The 21,276-nt window shown below is 38.4% G+C and overlaps 1 gene segment (V, D, J or C); it reads left to right on the top strand.

Moving 5' to 3' along the window:
• Positions 1-16,037: 16,037 nt before the first annotated feature.
• LOC110563408 (immunoglobulin kappa variable 1D-33-like) lies at positions 16,038-16,612 on the top strand (the record flags this gene model as incomplete). The annotated part of the segment is given in 2 exon segments: positions 16,038-16,099; positions 16,284-16,612. Coding segments are annotated over 2 exon segments (378 nt in total), but the record flags the coding sequence as incomplete, so codon positions are not given.
• Positions 16,613-21,276: the final 4,664 nt, after the last annotated feature.

The following is a 21,276-nucleotide window of genomic DNA, read 5'->3' as shown; positions in this document are numbered from 1 at the left end:
CTGTAAACTTGTACAACCACTTTGTAAATCAATCTGGTGATTTCTCAGAAAATTAGGAGTATTGCTACCTCAAGATCCAGCTATACCACTCCAAGGCATATATCTTTATTATTTTCTAAATAGTATTTTTTTTCTTTGGTTCTAGATGTTCAAATATATTATATTTTTCATATTTGTACACAGCTACCTTCTTCCAACTCCTCCCTGTTCTATTCTCCTTCCAGGTTTATTCCCCTTTTTTTCATTATTAACAATTTCTGGTTAGTGCTGTCCATATAGCCATGTGGCCACCCATGAAGTCATGAGAAGCCTTTTTCCCCTCCCTCTCTCTGTAGAAAAAAACTGCCAATTTATCATCTTACAAGAATTTTGACTAGCTTGATCATGTGTAGACAAAAACAGCTAGTATGAGTTCATGTATGCAATAGCCATGTTATGTTCAGAATGCAGCATCATTTTTAAATCAACTATAAAGTAAAATGCGATTATGAAATTTTAAAATGAGTGGATGAAATGAAAAAAAAATATGCTGATTCCATCAAGATCCCAGAAGACAAACATCACATGTATTCTCTCATATGAGGGTCCTAGATTCAAACCTTCTATATTCTGTGTTATTGGGGAGTATATGTATCTTCTTGGAAACTGGAAATGGGCTTTTGGTGGGGCATCCATGTAGGAAGAAAAATAGTAGCTTATAGGTTGAATGAAAGTAGAAAAGGACGATGGTAGAGGCAGAAGGGTTCAGTAAGAATTAGGGGAAGCAGTAGGGAGATGAAGGGATAGTCATAAGGTTACTCCAAGCAAAGTATGAATGAAGAAGCCACTTGTAAACCTGTGATTTTGCAATTAAAGTTAAAAATATGAGGATATAATATAACACATGTGATATAAAAAATAAGGATGGGGAAATAGTGGGAATAAATGTTTAAGTGGAAATGTGAAAAGAAGTATTAAGGAAGGAGTAATAGGGTTGTGTCATTGAAAACATTAACCCTAATAGTTTGCACATTAATTAAAATGTATGTTAAATTGGAGTTTTCAAGATTAATGAGCAAGAATGCTGTCAGACAACATGAGTCATTAAAGAAGAATCTCAATGCCAGGAATGGGTTACCTCACTACAAATTACTGTCCCAGACTGTGCCTGAACAGCAAGCAGCTGGTGGAGCCTCCGACTTGGCTTACAGTGTTTGGTAGGCCTGTAAGCTGCAGCTCAGCTGTCTCTGAGTCACCATATCCCCTGCATGTGCAACCTGAAGCCCTCCCCACTCCAGCTACCACGTGCGACACCTGAGCCCTGCCCTCAAAGGCACCCATGCCTGAGAGCCCTGCCTTCTGAAACACCCACCCCAGCATGGCTGCTTTTAAAACACCAGCACCCATTTGTGTTTCTCTGGAACTCTCCCATTATCATGAATAGTATTCCAGACACCAGAGACAGGCAGATCCAGTCATAGGTACAGGTTCAAGGAACAAAATCTAAGGCTATGGACACCCAGATGAATAAAGGCCAGTGTCAGAACACAGTCCACACAAATTAGCACATCATGGCTCCATCAGAAAACATAAAAAAAATGGATATTTTAATTCAGCTGAAACTCATGAAAATGAGCTTACAGCTATGATCATGCAGTGATTAGAGGGCATATAAATAAGAAACAAATAAATGTCCCAAAGAGATACAAAAATATCACACCCAAACAAGTAGAGGCCCTCAAGAGCATTCAGGAAACCACAATCAGACAAGTGAAGGAAATGTATAAAACAGTTCAAGAACTGAAAACAGAAAGAGAATAAATTAAAAAAAAAAACTAGCTAGAAAACCTTGAAAATGGAAAACTTAGAGAAGATATCAGGAACTACACAGGTAAGCATCAAAAACAGAATACAAGAGATGGAGGAGAAAATCTCAGGTGCTGAAGATACAACTGAATAAATCAACAAATCTCTCAAAGAAAACATTAAGTCAGAAAAGTTCCTGACACAAAATATTTAAGGAATCAAGGACACCATGAAATGTCATAAAAAAAGATGAAAAAAAAAAGGTTCCAGACTCCAAGTTCCATAAAACATTTTCAAGAAAATCATATAAGAAAATTTCCCCAACCTAAAAAAAAAGGAGATGCATACAAAAAGCTTATACTCAACAATTAAAAATGAGGATATCATGAAATTTTCAGGCAAATGGTGGGACCTAGAAACAATCATCCTGAATGATGTATCCCAAAAGCAGAAATACACACATGGTATATACTCGCTTATATAGACCTATAAGATAGGATAAACATACTGAAATCTCTACATCTAAAGAAGACAAACAAGAAAGAGGACATGGGGTAAGATAATCAATCATCACTCAGAAAGACAAATGGGATGGACATTGGAGGTAGGAGAGAACATGTAACAGGACAGGAACCTACCACAGAGGGCCTCTGAAAGACTCTACCTAGCAGTGTACCAAAGCAGATATTAAGACTCATAACCAAACCTTCAGCATAGTACAGGGAATCATATGAAAGAACAGGGAGTTAGTAAGACCTGGAGAGTACAGGAGCTTCACAAGGACCAAGTATATCAGGGCACAGGGGTCTTTCATGAGGCTGTCTGGATATAAGCTAGAACCCCTACCTGGATATAGCCCATGGTTGCTCAGTATCCAAGTGGGTTCTCTAGTCAGGGGAACAGGGACTATTTCTGACATGAACTCAATGGTGAGATCTTTGACACCACCTCCCCCAGAGGGAGGAACAGCCCTGCTAGCCTAGAGAAGAGGACATTGCATCCAGCCCTGACGAAAATTGATAAGCTAGAGTCAAATGGAAGGGGAGGAGGTCCTCCCCTATCAGGGGACTTGGAAAGGGGCAGGGAGGAGACGAGGGTGGGAGGGTAGGATTGGGAGGGAATGAGGAAGGGGGTTATGACTGAGATACAAAGTAAATAACCTGTAATTAATATAAACAAATAAGATATTTAAAAATGCTTATAGAACTTACACACAGGAGGCTTACAGAACACTAAGCATACTAGCCCAGAAGAGAAATTCCTCCCACCACATAATAATCAAAACAGTAAACCTAAAGAACAATCTATAGAAGGAATATTAAAATTGGTAAGGGAAAAAAGTCAAGTAACGTGTAAAGATACCTATTAGAATCAAATCTGACTTCTCAACAGAGACTGTGAAAGCCAGAAGGACCTGGGCAGATGTCATGCAGACACTAAGAGACCACAGATGCCAACCAAGATGACTATACCCAGCAAAACTTTCAATCACCATAGATGGAGAAAACAAATATTCCATCACAAATTAAATTTAAACAATATTTATGAACCAACACAGCTCTACAGAAGATAGAATAAAGGAAACTCCAAACCAATGAGGTCAATTAGATCCAAGAATACACAGGATATAGATATCTTCAGAACAGTAAAAGCAAAAGAAAACAAGCATACAAACAGGCTATCACCACCAATTCTACAACAAAATGAACTAACATTCATTGGTCACTAATATCTATCAACATCAACAGACTCAACTCTTCAATAAAAAGACAGGCTAACAGAATAGTTGCAGAAACAGGATCCAACGTTTTGCTGCATTCAAGAAACACAGCTCAGCAACAAAGTTAGATACACCGCAGACTAAATGCTGGAAAAAGCTTTTCCCAGCAAACAGGGCCAGCAAGAAAGTTGGAGTTGCTATGAAAATACCTAATGAAATTGACTTTCAACTAAAATTATTCAAAAGAGATGGAGAAAGACAGTCCATTCTCTTTAAAGAAAAATTCCGCTAGGAGGACTTCAAAATCCTAAACATCTATGCCACAAATACAAGGACACCAACATTTGGAAAAGAAACACTGTCCTCTCGGTCCAATGATCAGTGAATATCAGTGAATCTTGACTTACTCAACTAGACTTGCAAGTCTTGGAGAGCATTCAAGGACCACTGGGTACTTTAATCTTTTATGGGAGATACTACTTTGAGTCAAGGTTAAATAATTATTTTTTACCACTTTTGCCTCTCTTGATAGCTTGATTTTAAAGGTGACTTGACTTAAAATATTCTAATTTTTATGGTTGTGTTCACTGACAGAATAAGTAATTTGGAAAAAACTAAATTTTTTTCTTTCATATTTATCATGGTTAGTCTTTAAATAGATACTCTTTAAATTTCAGTAATGATCAAATTTTTCTTTATTGAATTTTTGATATACTTATGAATAAATATTACTTGTATGTAAATTTTTCATGTCGGAGTTATTTAGTAATACTGAAAGTACTCACAGATATCACAAGGAATTATGTTACATGAATGTACACTTGAGCTAGGCAGAAATACATCAAAAAATTGGCAGACCCTGAATAAGTAAACAATGAAACTGATGCACATTTACCTGTCTAAATCCAACAGACTCCATGTATTTTGTATATGGACAGAACACACATGGGTAATAGCAGAGCCCCAGAGAGCATCTGCCTACTTACCCTGCATGTCATCCTATCCTTGTTGAAAATTTGACTGTGCTGACCTATACTCATTACACATAATGTTGGATTTTGTAAAAGCAATCTTCTTTCAAGATTATGCTATACAACCCTAGCTATATCCAATACTGATCAGTTTTTATGTCAAATTGACATAAACTAGAATCATCCGAGTACAAACCCCAAATGAGAAAAAGCCTTAGTACTACTGGGCATTGGGCAAACCTGTCGGGAATTTTCTTAATTAGCAATTGATGGGGGAAGATCCAGTCCATTGTAGGTGATGCCAGCTAATGATAATGACCTTTGATCCTGCAACCGAGCAACCTGAGGAAGTCATGATGAGGAATCCAGTAAGCAGCACTCCTCCATGGTCTCTGCTCAGCTTCTGCCTCTGGGTTCCTTCTTTGTTTAAATCCTAGCCCTGACTTTCCTCAATGATGTACTGTTACCTGGAAGTGTAAGAAGAATAAATTTCCCCATCCTTTCCAGTTGCTTTTGGTCACAGTGTTTTATCATAACAATAGTAATTCTAAATAAGACTACACTTTATGTGCCTTATATCCCTGATCTCTCCAAGACTTTAAACATGAATGGGGGCTGGATTTTGTCCAATGATTTTTTTTCAGCATCTAATGAGATGATCGTGTGGTTTTTCTCCTTCAGTTTGTTTATATGGTGGATTACATTGATGGATTTCTGTATATTGAACCACTCCTGCATGCCTGGGATGAAGCCTATTTGGTCATGGGGTATGATATCTTTTCTGTGTTCTTGGATTCAGTTTGCCAGTATTTTATTGATTATTTTTGCATCAATGTTCATAAGAAAGATAGGTCTGCAGTTCTCTGTTTTTTGTCGGGTCTTTGTGTGGTTTAGGTATCAAGGTGACTGTGGCTTCATAGAATGAGTTTGGTAATGTTCCTTCTGTTTCTATTTTCTGGAATAATTTGAGGAGTATTGATGTTAGCACTTCTTTTAAGGTCTGGTAGAATTCTGCACTGAAACCTTCTGTCCCAGGGCTTTTTTTTTTTTTTTTTTTTTGGAAGGGACGACTGTTGATGACTGCTTCACTTTCCTTGGGGGATATAGGGCTATTCTATTTTTGTACCTGATCTTGACTTAATTATGGTAGATGGAATCTATCAAGAAAATTGTCCATTTCATTTATATTTTCAAATTTTGTGGCGTGTAGGCTTTTGTAGTATGACCTAATGATTGTTTGAATTTCCTCAGTGTCTGTAGTTTTGTCACCCTTTTCATTTCTGATTTTATTGATTGGATAGATTCTCTCTGCTTTTGGTTAGTTTGGCTAAGGGCTTGTCTCTCTTGTTGATTTTCTCAAAGAACCAGCTTTTTGTTTAATTGATTCTTTGGATAGTTTTATTTGTTTCTAATTGATTGATTTCAGCCCTGAGTGTGATTATTTCCAGCCATCTGCCATCTGCTCCTCTTGGGTGTATGTGCTTCAGTTTTTTGTTGTTGTTGTTGTTGTTGTTGTTTTTTGTTTTCCTAGTGTTTTCTGCTGGGCCATTAAGTTGCTTGTATGTGATGTTGTAAATTTCTTCTTGAAGGCACTTAGTGCTATGCATTTTCCTCTGAGCACTGCTTTCAATGTGTCGCATAAATTTGGGTATGTTGTATCTTCATTTTCATTGAATTCTAGGTGAAGCCTTTAATTTCTTTCTTTATTTCTTCCTTAACCCAGCTATAATTGAGTAGCAAGTTGTTCAGTTTCCATGTGTGTGTATGCTTTTTGTTATTTCCATTGTTGTTGATGTCCATCTTTAGTCCATGGTGGTCACATAGAATACAGGGGATTATTTCAATATTCTTGTATCTAAGGTTCCATGAGATGCTGCAAAGATGGTATACTTTTTTGTGTTTGGGTGAAAAGATCTGTAGATGTCTATTAGGTCCATTTGATTTAAGACCTCTGTAAGTGCCTTTATTTCCCTATTTGGTTGGTTTCTGTCTAGTTGATCTGAATCTTGGTGAAAGTGGGGTGTTGAAGTCTCCCACTATTAAGGTATTGTGATCAATGTGTGATTTAAGCTTTAGTAATGTTTCATTTATGAATATATATGCTCTTGTATTTGGGGCATAGATGTTCAGAATAGTGATGTCCTCTTGGTGGGTTTTTCCTTCGGTGAGAATGTAGTGCCCCTCCTTGTCTTTTTTGCTTAATTTTGGTTGAAAGTCTATTTTATTAGATATTAGGATAGCTACTGCAGCTTGTTTTCTGGATCCATTTGCTTGAAAAAGATTTTTTTCCAGCCCTTTACTCTGAGGTAGTGTTTATCTTTGTTGCACGGGTGTTTTTCTTGAATGCAACAGAATGTTGGATCTTGTTTTCACAACCATTCTGTTAGTATGTGTCTTTTTATTGGAGAGCTGAGTCCATTGATGTTGGTAGATCCTAGTGACCAACGACTGTTACTTTCTCTTGATGTGGGGTTGGTGGTATTGCTGTGTTTTATTGCTTGTATTCTTTTGATATTTTTTTTGTTCTGTAGTTATCTTTTTCCTATGTTTCCTTGGATGGCATTGTTTTCCTTGGTTTTGAATTTCCCTTCCGGTAACTTCTGTTCATTTACTGTGTACATATTGTTTAAATTTGGTTTTCTCATGCGATGTTTTGAATTCTCCATCTATGTTGATTGAAAGTTTTGCTGGGTATAGTAGTCTGGTTTGGCATCTATGTTCCCTTAAGGTCTGAATGATTTCTGCTCAGGCTCTTCTGACTTTCATAGGTTCTGTTGAGAAATATGGTATGATTCTGATAGGTCTACCTTCAAATGTTACTTGGCATTTTTCTCTTGCTGCATTTAATATTTTTTCTTTGTTCTGTAGGTTCAGTGTTTTGACTATGTTGTGAGGTAAGAATTTCTTTTCTGGTCTAGTCTATTTGGTGTTCTCTAGGTCTCTTGTATGTTTACGGACATCTCTTTTTTTAAGTTGGGAAAACTTTCTTCTATGATTTTCTTGAAAATATTTTCCAGAACTTGGAGCCTGATATTTTCTTTTTCATCTACTCCTATTCTTAGATTTTGTCTTTTCATGGTGTTCTTGATTTCTTAGATGTTTTGTGTTTGGAACTTTTCTGATTTTATTTTTTATTTTTTGAGAGATGTATCAATATCTGCAATTATATCTTTAGCACTGATATTCTCTCTTCCAGCTCTTGTGTTCTGTTGGTGATGCTTACAATTGTGGTTCCTGATCTTTTCTCTATGTTCTCCAGCTCCAAGTTTTTCTCTGTTTGTGTATTCTTTATTGATTCTAATTCTGTTTTCATGTCTTGCACCACTTCCTTTATCTGTTTGAATTTGAAATCCTGCTTTTCAATGATTGCTTCTATTTTTTGTTTGTTTGTTTCCTCTGTACATGTTGCTAATTGTGCCTCTACTGGTTTGGCTGTATTTGCCTGTATTTCTGTATTTCTTTGAGAGCTTTGTTCATTTCCTCTTTGTTTGCCTCAAATTGTTTGGGCATTTCTCTGACAGATTTGTTCATTTCCTCTTTATGAACATCTAATAGCTGGAAAAGCATAGTTTTAAAGTTGTTTTCTTGTTTATCTAGTGATTCGAAGTGTCCATTGATTTGGGGGGTTGCTGGAGAAGCCATAATATACTGATTTTTGTTGGGTGTGTTCTTACATTGACCTCTGGCCATAGGCTTATCAGTAACCCTCACTGTTTGTTCCTGGAGTCTGTACTTCAGACCATAACAATTTCTGTCTCTTTTCTGGACTGTTTTTCAGGAAGATGAGAGAGGGTCACCAGTTTGGGAGTGTGCATTGTGGTTTCAGCTTTACCTAAGTGAGGAATGTGACCCTGGCTCTATTCGCAGGTGCTTTTAGTGGATGCAGAGTGGAAGCGTGGATTCCCTAATTATTGCAGCGGCGGAAGCGTGGATTCCCTAATTATTGCAGTGGCCTACAGGACACTGGTATGCAGCTCTGTCTAGGATACAGTGATTGTTTGCCTGGAATTCACTGGTAGCCCTGCAGAGCAGAGGCTTCAGTATTGGCATTGCTGTCTCACGAATCCTTAAGATACCCACACTAGGGGTGTGGATGGTAGGGATCTAGTGCCTGGTGGCTTGCATAGAGGGGCCCTGGATCTAGGGCTCTGCAAACACTCCCTTGAAGGCACACTCTCTCACTTGCAGAACCAGTTGGAACCAGTCCTCATGTTCTCTACTCTCTGATTTGATTCTGCTGGGGCAAATGCAGGTGTAGGCTAACAGTAAGCTCAGTGTTGCTGAAGCAGCAAGTCTTAGTGTCCACTGGCATGTACCTAAACATAGTAAGGGCAATATACAACAAGCCTATAGCCAACATCAAATTCAATGGAGAGAAACTCAAACCAATTCCACTGAAATCAGGGACAAGGGAAGGCTGCCCACTTTCTCCATATTGCTTCAATTTAGTACTTAAAGTCCTAGCTAGAGAAATAAAACAACTAAAAGAAATCAAGGAAATAGTAGGAACGGAAGAGGTCAAAGTTCCACTATTCGCAGATGATATGATAGTATACATGAGTGACCCCCAAAATTCAATCAGAGAACTCCTTCAGCTGATAATCACTTTCAGCAAAGTGGCTGGATACAAAATTAACTCAAAAAAATCAAAAGCCCTCCTGTATACCAAAGACAAAATGGCTGAGAAACAAATCAGGGAAACAACACCCATCACAATAGCCACTAATAACATAAAGTACCTTGGTGTGACTCTAACCAAGCAAGTGAAAGAACTGTTTGAGAAAAACTTTAAGTCTCTGAAGAAAGAAATTGAAGATCAGAAGATGGAAAGGTATCCTGAGCTTATGGATCGGTAGGATTAACAGAGTGAAAATGGCTATTCTGACAAAAGAAATCTACAGATTCAATGTAATTCCCATCAAAATACCAACACAATTCTTTATAGAGCTTGAGAGAAAAAGTATCAACTTCATACGGGGAAACAAAAACCCAGAATTTCCAAAATGATCCTGTACAACAACAGATCATCTGGAGGCATCTCCATCCCTGATCTCAAGCTGTACTACAGAGAAATAGTAATAAAAATGGCATGGTATTGGCATAGAAGCAGAATCACTGGAACCGAATAGAAGACCCAGAAATAAACCCACACACCTATGGAAACTTGATTTTTGACAAAGAAGCCAAAACCATACAACGGGAAAAAGACAGCATCTTCAACAAATGGTGCTGGTCCAATTGGATGTCTAATGTAGAAAAATGAAAATAGATCCATATTTATCACCCTGCACAAAACTAAAGTCCAAGTGGATCAAAGATTTCATCATAAAACCAGACACACTATATTAGTTAGAAGAAGAAGTAGTAAGAGCTTAGAACTCATTGGCACAGATGACAACTTCCTGAACAGAACACAAACAGCACAGGCTCTAAGATTAACAATCCATAAATGGGACCTCATGAAACTGAAAAACTTCTGTTAAGGGAAGGACACTGTCATCCAAACCAAACGACAGCCTACAGACTAGGAAAGGATCTTCACCAACCCTATATATGACAGTGAGCTAATATCCAGAATTTATAATGAACTCAAGTAGTTAAACAGCAGCAAATCAAGTAATCCAATTAAAAAATGGGTACAGAGCCAAACAGAGTTTCTCTGTAGAGGAATATAGAATGGCAAAGAAACAATGAAATGTTCAATGTCCTTAGTCATCAGGGAAATGTAATTCAACATGACCCTGAGATTTTACCTTACACCCATCAGAATGGCCAAGATAAAAAATTCAAGTGATAATACATGCTGCAGAAGATGTGGAGAAAGGGGAACCCTCCTCCACTGCTGGTGGACATATAAACTTGCACAACTACTTTGGAAATTCATCTGGCACTATCTCAGACAATTAGTAAAAGTACTTCCTCAAGATCCAGCTATACCAGTCCTAGGCATATATCCAAAATATGCTCAAGTACACAACAAGAACATTTGTTCATAGCAGCTTTATTTGTAATAGCAGAAAGTGTGTTAAATTTACATAATGGAATACTACTCAGCAATTTTAAATCAAGGAAAGGATAGAATTTACAGGTAAATTGTGGGAACTAGAAAAGATCATCCTGAGTGAGGTATTCCAGAAACAGAAGGACACACATAATACATACTCACTTATAAGTGGATACTAGATATATAATATAAAATAAACCTACACAAAATCTGTTCTCCTAAAGAAGGTGAGCTAGAAAGAGGACCCTGGGTAAGATGAACAATCCTCTCTCAGAAAGGCTAACAGGATGGACAACAGAAGAAGGAGAAAACAGGAAACAGTACAGGAACCTACCACAGAGGGCCGCTGGAAGAGTCTACTTAGCATTGTATTAAAGCAGATACTAAGAATCAGAAAGAAACTTTGGGCAGACTGTAGGGAATCTTAGGAAAGAAGGAGTAGATAGTAAGACAGTAAGATAGTAAGTAGGAGAAGACAGTTGCTCCACAAGGAGAGCAACAGAACCAAAAAATCTGGGCACAGGGGTCTTTTCTGAGACTGATACTCCAACGAAGGACCATTCATAGATATAACATAGAACCCCTGCTCATATGTAGCCCATGGCAGGTCAGTGTTCAAGTGGATTCTCTAATATGGGGAACAGGGACTGTCTGTGACATGAACTCAGTGGCTAGCTCTTTGACTGCCTCCCCTAGATTGGGGCGCAGCCTTGCCAGGCTACAGAGGAGGACAATGAAGCCAGTTCTGATGAGAGTGAATAAGCTAGGGTCAGATCGAAGGGCAGGAGGACCTCCCCTATCCGTGGACTTGCAGAGGGGCATAGAAAGAGATGAGGGAGGTATGGTGGGATTGTGAGGGATGGAGAGAGGGGACTACAGCTGGAATACAAATTAATAAACTGTAATTAATATAAAAAATTAATTAAAACAAACTATCCTCAAGCAATTGTCTACTTACCTGGGTGGTGCTCATCTTGCGCTCAATTTCTTGGAGTTGGCCAAAGATTTATTGCAGAAGCTGCAAGGATTAAGTCCCTTTAACAACTATCATCATTCATTAAGTATTATGCTTGGAGTATTTGTGCTAATTAATCATTGAAAATAGAAGTACATATTTTCTGGTTTATGGGGTCTTGCCGTCTTTTAGGTATTCAAATACATGTACATATATCTGGCATTAAAAATTAAAAAAATAATGAACATGTTGAGAGCCAGACAGATTCAATGTTCACTCTTATTCCCCCAGAAAAGGACAAATAATTTTAGTTCTGTGTTATCAGGACAAATCCTGCTCATCTCACAGTTGAACAGAAGAAGCATGGAAAGTAGTCCAACCCTACAGCTTACCCAGTCCTGCTTTCCTTCCTCCTTCATCTCTCCTGGGATCAGGAGCATTATCACCCCAGGCTAGGCAGCAGGAAACTAATTTTGAGAATGAATGGTTATGAGAGTGAAGGCAAGAGTAGAATTGAGCTTTCATTTAAACCACGAAGAGAATGGCCTCCCTGGGAAATGTACAAGTTATCCAGTGAGCAAAGTGCTATGGAGAGAACCAAGGAGTGGGTGGGTATTCTATTAGGTGAGGCACTGGTATAAATTGCCTTCTGTCTGTGCATGATCAGGTGACAGTGGTGAAGCAAGGAGCACTGTAGCTCATTGCTGCCTATGCCTACGATGCCAGCAGCATCTCAGGTCACGAACTTGGTGAGAAGATGATATCCATATCAATCTTTGATATTCTAACAGCATGTGGTACATTGATTTCCCTTTTTTGAGTAACAAGTGGCTATTAATATAGCAATTCACCAATCTCGAGTCTGCTAGTCTCCATGAGTAGGAATTGAGCATGAGGGATCTCTTTTCAGGGTCTTTCAAAGTCTAAACTGAGTGCTTTTAGACAAGATGTATTATTTTTGTTTGTTTCTCATCATGGTTCTTTTTTATTGAAAGCTGGTACTGGAGACCACTCCCGATTATATCATGAGTCTTTCTAATCTGTTTCTTTTTGTCTGAATGTTTGTTATAAGGGTTCCTCTGATTTGGTCACATCCACTGAAACAACCTTCTACTCTAGAGGTCCTCCTTTGTAATATAGCTGCTGAATCCCTTTAGAGACATGCAACTTGCTGCTTAAATACACACATTGGGGTTATTGTTATGACTGCATAGTCAGGAATATTTGGGTCAGCAAACTGAGAATTCTTTCTACATAACATCAGAATAAGTTTCCAAATGCTGATTGTGTGCCAATTGTATTTATAAACCTGGGAATTATTCATAAATTAGATTTAAAAGTTTTATTTGAAATTTTGATGCCTGTATATATTGGATTTTCAGCATTTCACTCCCATTGCCTTCAGTCTTCCTCCCCTATCTCCTGGTGAATAAATCTTCCTCAAACCATTGTTTTTTCAAGTTGCTGTTCCTTATTTTCCCTCTGATTATTTCCTGGAATATGGGCTACACTCTTTAAGAAAATGACTCCCCAATCCCCTTCTCTCTCATTTCTTACTTACTCATTGACTTTCAGGGAAGGATAAGGCAACATTGACCCATTCCCCTTGCATAAGGATATGGTAGTGGGTCAAGACTGATGCAAATTGCCACTGTGGCAGTTTGCTCATGAGGGCAACAGACAAGCTATTCCCCAGAGGCCCTGTCTCACAGCCCTTGTTCACAGTGTCTGGTCTATATGTGGAATTTTCCGTGAAGGTCCCTGAGATTTAGGGTGGGAGACATTCCCTTTGGGATGACTACTCCACAGTGACATGTTCTTTGTACTTTGACCAATTTTGAACCTCTGTCTTAATCACTTTTTCCTGTAGAAAGAGACTTTTAGGATAAATACTAAGAATAGCATGATTCTATGGGCGTAAACAAAAGGACATTGAAAGCAGTTTGATGCATGTTTATTCAGAAAACAAACAAAGAAACAAACAAATGAATTATGGTAAGTTTTCCTTGTCCCCAGGACTACCCATAGATGTATTCTTGAACAAGTTTGCAATTCTGGTCATTGACATTGATATCCTTCTGTACATTTCATATAATGAAGGGAAAACATCCTAAAGTTCATGTGTAGACTCCTTCTCAACGTGTCAGTCTGCAATACAACCCCCTTTAGAGCTCAGCCTGTCAGCCAGTGTCTGAAGCAGCAGCTTTCCTAACTCCACACAGAAATGATAAAAGTCTCCGTATTTTCACATCATTGTGTGTCAATACAACCTTGACTAAAATGTATCTAGTGAAAACATGTACTCACTCACTGTACCCATTGTCTCACAAGTTCTCATTACACTTAGCATTAACTTCAAAATTCCTGAGAGATTTCCCAAATTAGGCAGTCTCAGTCATATACACAGGCTATGTTAACTTCTTCTACAGGATGAGCTTTCCCAGGCGATTTCATTTAATATCTTCTTTTTTAAATGATCACATGGTCTTATGCATGGCTAAAGGGATCTTTGTACTTTTGAACTGCCAAATCTCTTCTTTCAAGTCAGCTCTCAAGTAGCTGCTTCTGTAGAAGGCATTCCTATCCCCTTGTTTCTGTTGCATACCCCACCAGATCATTCACTTCTCATCACCTAATTCTTTTCTCTGACTGACAGTACCAGCTACTATCTCTTCAATAATAAAGAATAGGAAATTTACTTGTTAACTTCCTTTGAATGACAACATATATACATGTTAATGGAACTCTATGCAATGGTGAACAGAAGAGTACACACACACACACACACACACACACACATTTGATATGGTGTCTCGCTGTGTTTCTGTGTCAAATAAACTATTTATCATAGGTTGCTGGTATAAGCCAGTTTTTCCTCTGCCAGCATCCCAAATTCTCAGATTATAGGCACCCATCACCAAACTAGGCAGTAGTGTGACTCTCAAAACTGCAGTATGTGGCAAGTTAAGTCCATAATGGTATAAGAGTAGTATCTTAGGAAGATGGATAGGAATGCCAGCCAAAACCTTTTTTATCACATGTCTCACCACCACCAGCCCGCTATAAAACCTATTGAGACTGGAGGTGATTATAACTTAAGGCCCCATTTGTATATTACAAGTTGTGGGATTCTAGATACACTATTGATTGTGTGCATAAATTAAAACATTGCAACAGAGCTTGGAAATAACATAATTTCCACTGGTTGCCTGTAGGGGGAGCTATGAACTGTAGGCTTATCGGGGAGACTAGAGAGGAGTAGTGTGTGGAGGAAATTAATGGAAGTAGAGATCCTCCCTGGCCGTATCTGCAGCATAGAGGGTCACCATCAGCTGCAACATCAATGGTATCTACACAGCTCTCACAACCAGGTATTTAGCCTGATTCCACCAAAAGCAGAGAAAGGCTACCCAATTGTTCACCTGGATGACTCCCAGGCATTTTGACTGCTCATGGATCTAGGACAGAGTTCAGTTTCAGCACCATCGGCATTCAGACTGAAGAGGTGACCGTTTGTTACTGTGAAGGTTGTTGCAGTTTCCTCCTCAGTGCATTAGCCTGCAACACAGACACCTTTAGAGCTCAGCCTGACAGCCAGGATCTGATACAGAAAACTTTTTATCTCTACACAGCCTGGTAAGCACTCTCCTCTCTGTCCAAAAATCAGTGAGCCTTGCCTCACTCAAATAGACTTGAAAGTCTAGGAGAGAATTCGAAGGCCAAAATGGTTTTTAATCTTTTATGGAAGATACTACTTTGAGTCAAGATTAAATAATTATTTTCCACTACGTTTGCCCATATTGATAGCAAGCTTTCAAAGGTGATTCTCATTTTTTTAACTTTTATTAATTACACTTTATTCATTTTGTATCCCCCCATAAGCCTCTCCCTCCTCCCCTCCCGGTCCCACCCTCCCCTCCCCTTTCTGCATGCATTTATGGCTGTGTTCATTAGCAGAACAAGTAATTTAGAAATACTTAATAGTTTTCTTTTCATATTAACAACCAATATTCTTTAAATAGATAATCTTTAAATCCCAGTGACCTTATTTTTCTTTATTAAACTTCTGATTTTACCTATGAGTAAATTTTACCTGTATATAAAATCCAGATTTCCCTATCCTTCTTTCCTTTCTCTCACCTAGTCTTCTACTTTCCCCTTCTTTCTTTCCTTCCTTCTTTCTGCTCCTTCTGTTTTTTTTCTGCTGTTGTTGATCATGATATTGTTTCCTCATGATTGTAATCAATGTTTTTCTAGTATTAGAAATTCTAGTATTTTCTAGTATTTTTATTAAACTCACTTGCTTTAACTGTTTTTGATTTTTAATGGAAGCCTGTCATGAGTGTGTCTTCATATTTGCAGATTAAGAGCTCTTAAGTTGGTCCTTGAGCTTCTATGTTTACTTTTATCCCTAGTGATTGTGTATTTGCTTTGATGATATTTTTGTCTGTAGATTTAACCTGTGTTCTCTCACAACCCAGTACCCTGGCTATTTACCTTCTCATTTCATGTCTACTTTGCATAGTTCCCTATAAGCCAGCCCAGCTGTACATAGTATATAAACCCGGCCTTTGCAGTGAGAACTGAAAAGCATCAGACAGCCTGGAAAACCAATATGGAGTCACACAGCCAGGTCTTCATACTCCTGCTCCTCTGGTTGTCTGGTGAGATATTAAAGATTATTAGAATATCATCAAAGTAATTCATTTGTAGAGAAACAGCTATTTATTATAGGAATCCAAATGTATGCAGGCAATGCCATTAGGAAAGGCATTTTAGATCCTAACATTTGTATCAGGAACTCTTTGTGTGTATGTGTGTATACTCATTGTGTATTTTTGGTTGCAGGTGCTGAGGGGAGCATTGTGATGATCCAATCTCCTGAATTCATGTCCACATCTGTTGGAGACAGAATCACCCTAAGCTGCAAGTCTAGTCAGAGTGTGAGTGGTTGGGTAACTTGGTACCAGCAGAAACCAGGGAAGCCTCCTAAACCATTAATCTATGATGCATCCAATAGATACACTGGGGTCCCTGATCGCTTCATAGGCAGTGGATCTGGGACAGATTACACTCTCAGCATCAGCAGTGTGCAGGCTGAAGACCTAGCAGTTTATTACTGTCAGCAGTATGACAATACTCCTCCCACAGTGCTTCAGCCTCCAACACAAACCTCCTTGAGAGTCTCACCAGCTGCCTGCACCACACACAGCCCTGGGCCTGCACGCTTCCCCCTTTTGCTTAAGATCTGCTAAGTATGACTAATTGATGCACTCTTCAGTAGAAATTAATTAAGAAATTGCCTCCTTTCTTCCATGCTTTTGGCAACACTGGTGTGTATAGATAAAAAGGAGAAACTAAGTAAAGAGATTTAGAAGGTGTGGTTTTGCACTGAGAAGATACAGTGCAACAAGAAGCATCAGTGACGTTTATGTTGTCATGTTGACTTTAGATATCTCTTTGTTATGCCTTTAGACTGATGAATCTGTATAAAATAGGATAGACTTTAAAATTATTTATATAGACTACAGCATCATGAGATTCTTAGTTTTGATTAAAAATCCTCAAGCTTAGGTAAATGAAATCTATCAAGAAAATTGTCCATTTCAATCACATTTTCAAATTTTGTGGTGTATAGGCTTTTGAAGTAAGACCTAATCATTTTTTGAATTTCCTCAGTGTCTGTCATTATGTCTCCGTTTTTTGTTTATGATTTTGCTAATTTGGATAGTTTCTCCCTGCCTTTGAGTTAGTTTTGCTAAGGGTTTGTCTATATTGCTGATTTTGTCAAAGAACCAGCTCTTGGTTTCATCGATTCTTTGAATTGTTTTCTTTGTTTCTAACTCATTGATTTCAGGTGTGAGTTTGATTATTTCCAACTGTCTACTCCTCTTTGGTTTGTCTGCTTCTTTTTTTTTCCCCCTAGGGATTTTAGGTGTGCAAGTAAGTCACTTGTAGGAGATATCTCAGATTTCTATTTGGAGACATTTTAGTGCTATGGACTTTCTTCTTAGCACTGCTTTCATTGTGTCCCATAAGTTTGGGTATGTTGTACCTTCATTTTAAGTGAATTTTAGGAAGTCTCTAATTTCTTTTTTTCATTTCTTCCCCGACCACGCTGTTGTTAAGAAGAGAGTTGTGCAATTTTCATGTGTATGTAGGCTTTTTCTCATTTCTGTTGTCACTGAGGTCTAATTTTAGGCCGTGGTGGTCTGATCCGATACACGGAATTATTTCAATCTTCCTGTATCTGTTAATGCTTACTCTGTGCCTGACTATATGGTCAATTTTTGAGAGGGTTCCATGATTTGATGAAAGAAAGTTGTAGTCTTTTGAGTTTGTGTACAGAGTTCTGTAGGCTTCTATTAGGTCCATTTGATTTAGGACATCTGTGTCATTATTTCCCTATTTAGCTTCTGTCTACATGATCTCTCCCTTGGTGAGAGTGGAGTATTGAAATAGTGTTGGGATCAATGTGTGATTTAAGCTTTAATAATGTTTCATTTACAAATGCAAGTGCTCTTGTATTTGGGGCATAGATGTTCATGACTGTGATGTCCTCCTGGTGTATTTTTCCTTTGAAGAGAATGAAGTGCCCCTCCTTATCTTTTTTGATAAATTTTGGTTGAAATTCTATTCTATTATTTATTAAGGCAGCTACTCCAGCTTTGTGAATTAGTCCATTTGGTTGAAAAATCATTTTTCTAGCCCTTTACTCTGAGATGTTTATTTTTGTTTCAGAAGTGTGTTTCTTGAATACAGCAGAATGCTGGATCCTGTTTCTGCAAGCATTCTGTAAGTCTGTGTCTTTCTTTTTATTTTTTTATTTAACTTTTATTAATTACACTTTATTCATTTTGTATCCCTCCATAAGCCCCTCCCTCCTCCCTTCTCAGCCCCCTCCCTCCCTTTCTGCTTGCATGCCCCTCCCCAAGTCCACTGATAGGGGAGGTCTTCCTCTCCTTCTTTCTGATCTTAGTCTATCATTTCTCATCAGAAGTGGCTGCATTGGAGAGTTGAGGACATTGATGTTGATAGGTAACAGTGACCAATGAGTGTTAGTTCCTTTTATTGTGGCATTGGTGATGTCACTGTGTTTCAATGCTTTTTTCCTTTCATTTTTTGTTGTGAAGTTATCTATATCCTGTATTTTTTTGGTGTAGTTGATTTTATTGGATTGGAAGTTTCCTTCAATTATCTTCTGTAGGGCTGGGTTGCTATGTAGATATTGTTTAAGTTTAGTTTTGTCATAGAATATTTTCTTTTCTTCAGCTATATTGATTAAAATCTTTCCTGTATATAGTAGTCTGGGTTGTCATCTGTGGTCTCTTAGAGTCTGCATGACATCTGCCAAGATGCTTCTGGCTTTCATAGTTTCTGTTAAGAAATCTGGTATGATTTTGATAGGTCTGCCTTCATATGTTACTTGGCCTTTTTCCCTTGCTGGTTTTAGTATTTTTTTGTTTGTTCTGTAGGTTTAGTGTTTTCGCTATGAAGTGACCTGAAGAGTTTCTTTGGAGCCAAGAATCCTATTTTTTGTATATTCTTATTATTCTTAGATTTTGTCTTTTCATGGCAGTCTTGATTTCTTGGATGTGTTGTGATTGAAACTTTTCTGATTTTAATGGTTTGCCTGGATTCCACTGGTAGACCCATGGAACAGGGGCTTCAATATTGAGAATGCTGTCTCAAGGATCCCTATGTTGCCCACAGTGTGTGGGTGGGATGTCTGGTTGCTATCATAGAGGGACCCTGGATCTGGGGCTCTGCAAGCACTCACTTAAAGGTGCACTCACTTGCTAGCAGGCCTAATCAGAAAGCACAGAGAATCCCTGTTGTCAGAACAAAAATACTGCCTACATGCTAGGATAGGATCTTCACCAACCAAATGTCTGACAGAGGGCTGATATCCAGAATATATAAAAAAACTAAAGAAGTTAAAAAGCACCAAACTCAAGTAATTCAAATAAAAAGATATGTCTTACAGTGCTAAACAGAGAATTCTCTGTAGAGGAATATAGAATGACAGAGAAATACTGAAAGAAATGCTCAGCATGCTTAGCCATCAGGAAGATGCAAATCAAAACAACTCTGAAATTTTGCCTTACCCGAATCAGAATGGCTAAGATCAAAATATCAAGTGACAATACATGCTGGAGAGGATGTAGAGAAAGAGGTACATTCCTTCTTTGCTGGTGGGGATGTAAATATGCCTAACCAATTTGGAAATCAATCTGGCGCTTTCTCAGACAGTTACTTCCTGAAGGTCCAGCTCTAGCACTCCTAGGCATATAGCCAAAATCTGCTCAAGTACACAAAAAAGGACATTTATTCAACCATGTTGTTAGCAGCTTTATTCGTAACAGACAGAACCTGGAAACAAGCCAGATGTCCCTCAACAAAGGAATGGATATAGAAATTGTGGTACATTTAAACAATGAAATACTACTCGGCAATTATAAACAAAGAAATCATGAAATTTGCAAGCAAATGGTGGGAACAAGAAAAGATCATCCTGAGCAAGGTATCCCAGAAACAGAAAGACAGACACAGTATATATTCACTTATAAGTAGATACTAGATATATAATACAGAATAAATGTGCAAAAATCTGTACAGCTAAAGAAGGTGTGGAAGAAGGAGGACCCTGGGTAAGATCATCAATCCTCACTCAGAAAGGAAAACAGGACAGACAGTGGAAGGAGGAGAAAACAAGAAACAGGACAGGAGCTTACCAAGAATCTGAAAGATTCTATAAGATTCTACCTAGCATTGTATCAAAGTTGATACTGAGACACACTTTGGGCAGTGTTCAGGGAATCTCAGGAAAGAAGGAGTTGAGAGTAAGACCTGGAGAGGACAGGAGCTCCACAAAGAAAGCAACAGCACCAAATAATCTTGGCACAGGGGTCTCTTCAGAGACTGATACTCCAACCAAGGATCATTCATGGAGATAACGTAGAACCTCTTTACAGATATAGCCTGTGGCAGTACAGTGGCCAAGTGGGTTCCATAGTAATGGAAACAAGGAATGTCTCTGACATGAACTGATTGGCCTGCACTTTGAACACCTCTCCCTTAGGGGGAAACAGCCTTACCAGGCCACAGAGAAAGACAATGCAGCCACTCCTGATAAAAACAGACTAGGATCAGAAGGAAGTAGTGGAAGACCTCCCCTATCAGCAGACTTAGGGAGGGGCTGGATGGAGAAGGGAAAGGGATGATGGGATCAGGAGGGGAGGAGGGAGGAACAGGCAGAATACAAAATGAATAAACTCTAAGTAATAATATAAAAATAAAAAATAAATAAAAAAAATAAAGGACAAAGAATTTTTGTTCTGTGTTGTTGTCCAAAGTAGTCTTGGCAAGGTCCATTGTGATCATGGTGCTTGAGCCTTTAAGGAGTTAAGGTGTCAGTCCTTGTGAAGTGTGTGTTTCCTCCTGAAGGGCCATGGATATAAGTGGTAGGGCAGTTGTGACTGGCACATCCTGTGTTTTCTTTACCAACAGTGGTTGACTTAGTTCTCCTCTCACCTTGATCCAGCACCTCTCTTTAAATAGTTTAGAAGATGTTACACTTCATAATAAACTTGCTAGTCATAGTCATCAAGATATGCAAGCCTTCCTGGTCACATCTTTTCCTTGTTTCTTCTTAGTTCCTCTTTCTGTCCTTCTTCCACTTGACATCTCATAATTCCTGATCTTTAAATCTTCAGGTTTATGTCACTGTAAAATGTTTTTCTTCCTCTGTCTATTGTTATTGATAGGTTTTTTGAGTATAATAATGTTGGTTGGAAACTGTAGTCTCTCAGAGTTTGTAGAACATCCTTACAGGACCTTT

This window comes from Meriones unguiculatus, chromosome 5 (genome assembly GCF_030254825.1).
Source record: "Meriones unguiculatus strain TT.TT164.6M chromosome 5, Bangor_MerUng_6.1, whole genome shotgun sequence".
Taxonomy (NCBI): Eukaryota; Metazoa; Chordata; class Mammalia; order Rodentia; family Muridae; genus Meriones; species Meriones unguiculatus.
This window is presented reverse-complemented; position numbering and strand designations above follow the sequence as displayed.